The 4,159-nt window shown below is 49.1% G+C and overlaps 1 protein-coding gene across 1 annotated transcript in view; it reads right to left on the bottom strand.

Annotated features, from left to right (window-relative positions):
• Positions 1-4,159, bottom strand: part of RNF220 (ring finger protein 220) — a 228,736-nt gene that overhangs the window by 20,732 nt on the left and 203,845 nt on the right. Inside the window, exon 5 of the mRNA XM_014540045.1 lies at positions 1,027-1,058. Coding sequence (XP_014395531.1) covers positions 1,027-1,058 — 32 coding nt within the window. The remainder of the gene's footprint in view (positions 1-1,026; positions 1,059-4,159) is intronic.

Below are 4,159 nucleotides of genomic sequence, written 5' to 3'. Positions count from 1 at the left end.
GCCCCGTCCCCGGGCTCAGCTCAGGGGATCCGCGGCCACTCAGGGGTGCTCACAGCGGAGCCTCGGAGTGGGGTTTGGCCCCACCTTCCCTCATTCTGAACACTCAGAGAGTCTACCTTTAAAGTTCTTACAACAACAGACAGACAAACTCATCTCCGCATCTGTGCATCTCCTGCTCAGAGACCGTCCAGGCCTCGCCGAGAGATGCCCTCCCGCGCGTTAGACCGCGTCCATCCCCGCTTTGAGGGTCGCCCAGGCGCATCCTGTCCGTGCCGAGCCCGGGCCAGGGCCGGCGGGAGCCAGGGGGGAACCAGCCCAGCACAGCCGCGCCGCGGGCAGCCACCCCGAGTGCTTCTCCAATGGCCGCACCTCTGGGATGTCACTGCTCCAGGTCATAATCTTACGAACTTTCTAAGGTTGCGGCTGTCTCCCATCTGGCCTTCTGTTTTCCAGTTTCTCTCCCTGTGGCCCATCCTCCACACTACACAGTGTAAGCTTTGTATTCAAAACTGACCCTGCCTCCCCACTTCTTTAAATCCGCCAGTGGTTCTCCACCTGCACCTCTGCAGCGAGGCATCCAGCCCTGTCTGACCTGGTCTGCCCTCCAGACTCTGACTCGCACACTCCCGCTCTCTCCCTGCGTCCTCTGACAGGTGTCACAGAACACCCCGTGCTCTCCATGCCTCCATGTCCACTGCTTGGTTAACTGTTGTTCATCCTGCAGGACTCTGGAAGGCTTCACTTTCTTTTTCTTAAAATTTAAAATCTTTATTGTTGAAAGTATTACACATGTCCCTTTTTTCTCATTGATCCCTTCTGGCTCGCCCCGCCTCCTGCCCCAGGCCTTCACAGCCCTAGCCTGTGTCCATAGGTTATGCATATATGCATACAAGGTCATTGGCTGATCACCACCCCCAACCCCACCCAGCCTGGAAGGCTTCACTTTCTCTCAAGGTTGGGTTAGTTGCCTCCTCTGAGTTTTCTTTTTCAAAAAATTTTTATTGTTTATACTTTGGCCATTTCTACTATTGATTCTTAGTTTCACATTTTGCCTTAGGCTGCATTTACACAATCAAACTAGTTTATTTATAGTTTGTTTTTTTAAATATTTCTTTGAGATATAAGGTTAGTTTGAGATCTTTTAAAAAATATTTTTATTGACTTTAGAGAGGAAGGGAGAGGGAGAGATAGAAACATCAATGATGAGAGAAAATCATTGATTGGCTGCCTCCTGCATGTCCCCTATTGGGGATCGAGCCTGCAACCTGGGCATGTGCCCTTGACCAGAATCGAACCCGGGACCCTTCAGTCTGCAGGCCGAGGCTCTATCCACTGTGCCAAACCGGCTAGGGTGCCTCCTCTGAGTTTTCATAATCCCCTGGCTTCCCTCTGATCTTATATATTTTGATTAGTTACATACCTGTCCCTTCTTGGGAGGTCATCTCTATCTAGTCACCCAGAACAGGGTTTTAGCATGCAGGAAATAATAGTGGGAAGGGGATGAGGAAACATGAGGGAAGCCCCTGAGCCCAGTGCAGGGCTGAGAAACAATCTAGGATTCAGGGATGGACAGACTCAAACTCAGATTCTGACTCTGTTACTCTTAAGAATATATGTGTTCTTAGAAAAGTCACTTCCTTTCTCTAGGCCTGTTTCCTTAGCAATAAATTGGAGGGCAGTGAATCCTAGCTTGTACAGTTGCTTATGAGGGTAAAGTGATGTAATGGTTAAGAGGTTGGGTAACCCAGCAGGGCTAAATAAATGGGACTCCAAACAAGAAATCAAACCCCCTGATTTTGAGACTGAGTTTGATGATCAAAAAAGAGAAAAATCTGCCCTGGCTGGTTTTGCTCAGTGGATAGAGCATCGGCCTACAGCTGAAAGGTCCTAGCCTCGATTCCCGTCAAGGGCATATGCCTGGGATGCGGGCTCAGTCCCCAGTAGGAAGCGTGCAAGAGGCAGCAGATCAATGATTCATGTTTCTCTCTCTCTCTGAAATCAATAAAAATATATTTTAAAAAAAGAAAAATCCAATACAATTGAGCAATTACTACCTGCCAGGCATTGTGTAAAGATCAGGGAATAGGATACCCAGTTAGTCCCTAGGGCACTTTCCAACTTCATCTCCTACCAATTTTCCTTGTGTTTTACATTCTAACAAAACTGAACTGATAGCAGCTCCCTAGATGCATTGTTTGGGTTATACTGCTATGCCCTTTGCATATAGTGTTGCCTTGATCTAGAATACCCTTTATTCCTTGTTCACCAAAGTGAACTCCTACTTTACCTCTGAAACCCTGTTCAGTCATTACCTCCCCTGTGAAGCTTGCTCTGACTGATTTTCTCCTCTGTCCCCTGTGCAATTCTAGAAACTTATACCCCTGTCACAGCACTTAAAACACTGGGTCCTAATTATCTGTTTGCAAACGTAACCCCTTGAAGGCAAGGACACTGCGCTGAGCATGAGTGAATACAGCTGAATGTGTGAGTAACGGAAGGGAGTAAAGAAGGATAAGACAAGGTCCTTGCCTTGGAAGGACTCCAAGTCTAGTGGAAGAATCAGGCTCATTGTGATAGATTAAACGTGGCCACTGTTCTTTGCACCTGCTCCTATCAAGAACTACATCTCATCCCTTGATCATGGGTTAGCTTTGTGACACTTTGCCAAGTGATGTGTGAATTCCAGAGTCTGGGCCTCAAGACACCTTGTAGCTTTGTCCTTCGCCCTCTTGGTGTGACACTACCCTGATGCTGCCAAGTGAGGAAGCTGGTCTAACCTACTGGAGGATGAGAGGCCATGTGGAAGGGAACCGAGGTCCCCCAATCTTCCAGATATGTGGGGAGGCCATTTGGGACTTTCCAGCCCAGCCAGTCCTCCAGCTGAATGAGCTGCAGGAGTAAGGAAAGGCCTAGCCAACCAACAGAATTATGAGAAATAATAAATTGTGTTAAGCCACTAAGTTTTGGGGTGGTTTATTATACACCAGTAGATAACCGAAACATACCGAAAGGGGTGAACACAGCAAAAGTTGGTAAGGGCAATAGTAGGGACACATCGGGGTCAGGAGAAGAGATAGCTAACTCAGAAAGGTTTCCTGGAGGTGATGGGATTTGGGCAGGTTGTTGAAGGGTAAAAAAATAAAATAGTCCTGTTAGAAGAAACAGCATGTGTATAACATGGAGGCAAGAAAGGAATGGCATAATCAGGGAGTAGTTAGCATTAATTTGGCGAGCATAGCCCATAAGATTCATGGAGGGCAGTATTAGGAATGGAAGCTGGGGATACGGGTTGAATCTAAATTACAGAAGACCTTGGTGCCATGCCTGAGCACGCCATGCCTCGGCCTGGCGGTGGTGACTCTGGTCCGAGTTTGTCAGCTGGTGAGGCCGACTGCTGTGACTGAAGTTGAGAGGATGGGTCCCTGGAATCAGGGCTCTGTCCATACCTTTGAGGGAGACTTTCTGGGACAGAGCCTTGTTTCCACATCAGACCAGAATTCCCTAGGGTTGGGTCACTCCTCCATCTCAAACCAGGGTTGTCTGGGTGAGGGTTATGTCTCCCAGGTCCCAGACTGAGTGCCTTTCTCAAACCAGGGTTCCTGAGAGCAGGGATCCCTCCCGGGGTGGCACTTTGGGCTGTGCAGTTTGAGTCCCATACAAAGGCATCCCGTGGAGGAGATGCCAGTGGAAGCTGGTGTCCAGCCCACCCCTGGCGCTCCACTCTCAGCTCTGCACCCTGACGCCAGGCTGTGTCAGCTGGAAGAAAAGAGTGTTCAGAGAGAACAACTCTAATTCCAGCAAAGGTTTCACGGGTGCCAGCAGTGACGCTGGTTCCCTACCCCAGGTATGGGTCCCCGCTGCTTTGTTTTTCTGCATCAGATCAGGGCTTCTGAGTTAGGACTGTTTTTCCCTTTTCGCACTGGGGCTCCTGGAGAAGGCCTGTTGCCATGTAGACAAGTGTTCCTTGGAGCAGGGCCCTGTTTTTCTCCATCTGACTGGGGCTCCTAAAGGCAGGGCCCTGTCTTTCCTCAGAAGGAGAAGCTTCGGGGGGAAGTTCTTTCTCCTTCCTATCACAAAGAAGGTCAAAACAGAGCTAGGATGTTACCCTTAGGCCTGCTCTGATGGCTTAGGATTGTGTGATTATTTCCTTTCCTGTTTG

Source organism: Myotis brandtii, unplaced genomic scaffold (genome assembly GCF_000412655.1).
Source record: "Myotis brandtii unplaced genomic scaffold, ASM41265v1 scaffold235, whole genome shotgun sequence".
In the NCBI taxonomy this organism is placed as follows: Eukaryota; Metazoa; Chordata; class Mammalia; order Chiroptera; family Vespertilionidae; genus Myotis; species Myotis brandtii.
The sequence above is the reverse complement of the archived record's forward strand: the minus strand, read 5'-3'. Positions and strand labels throughout refer to the sequence as shown.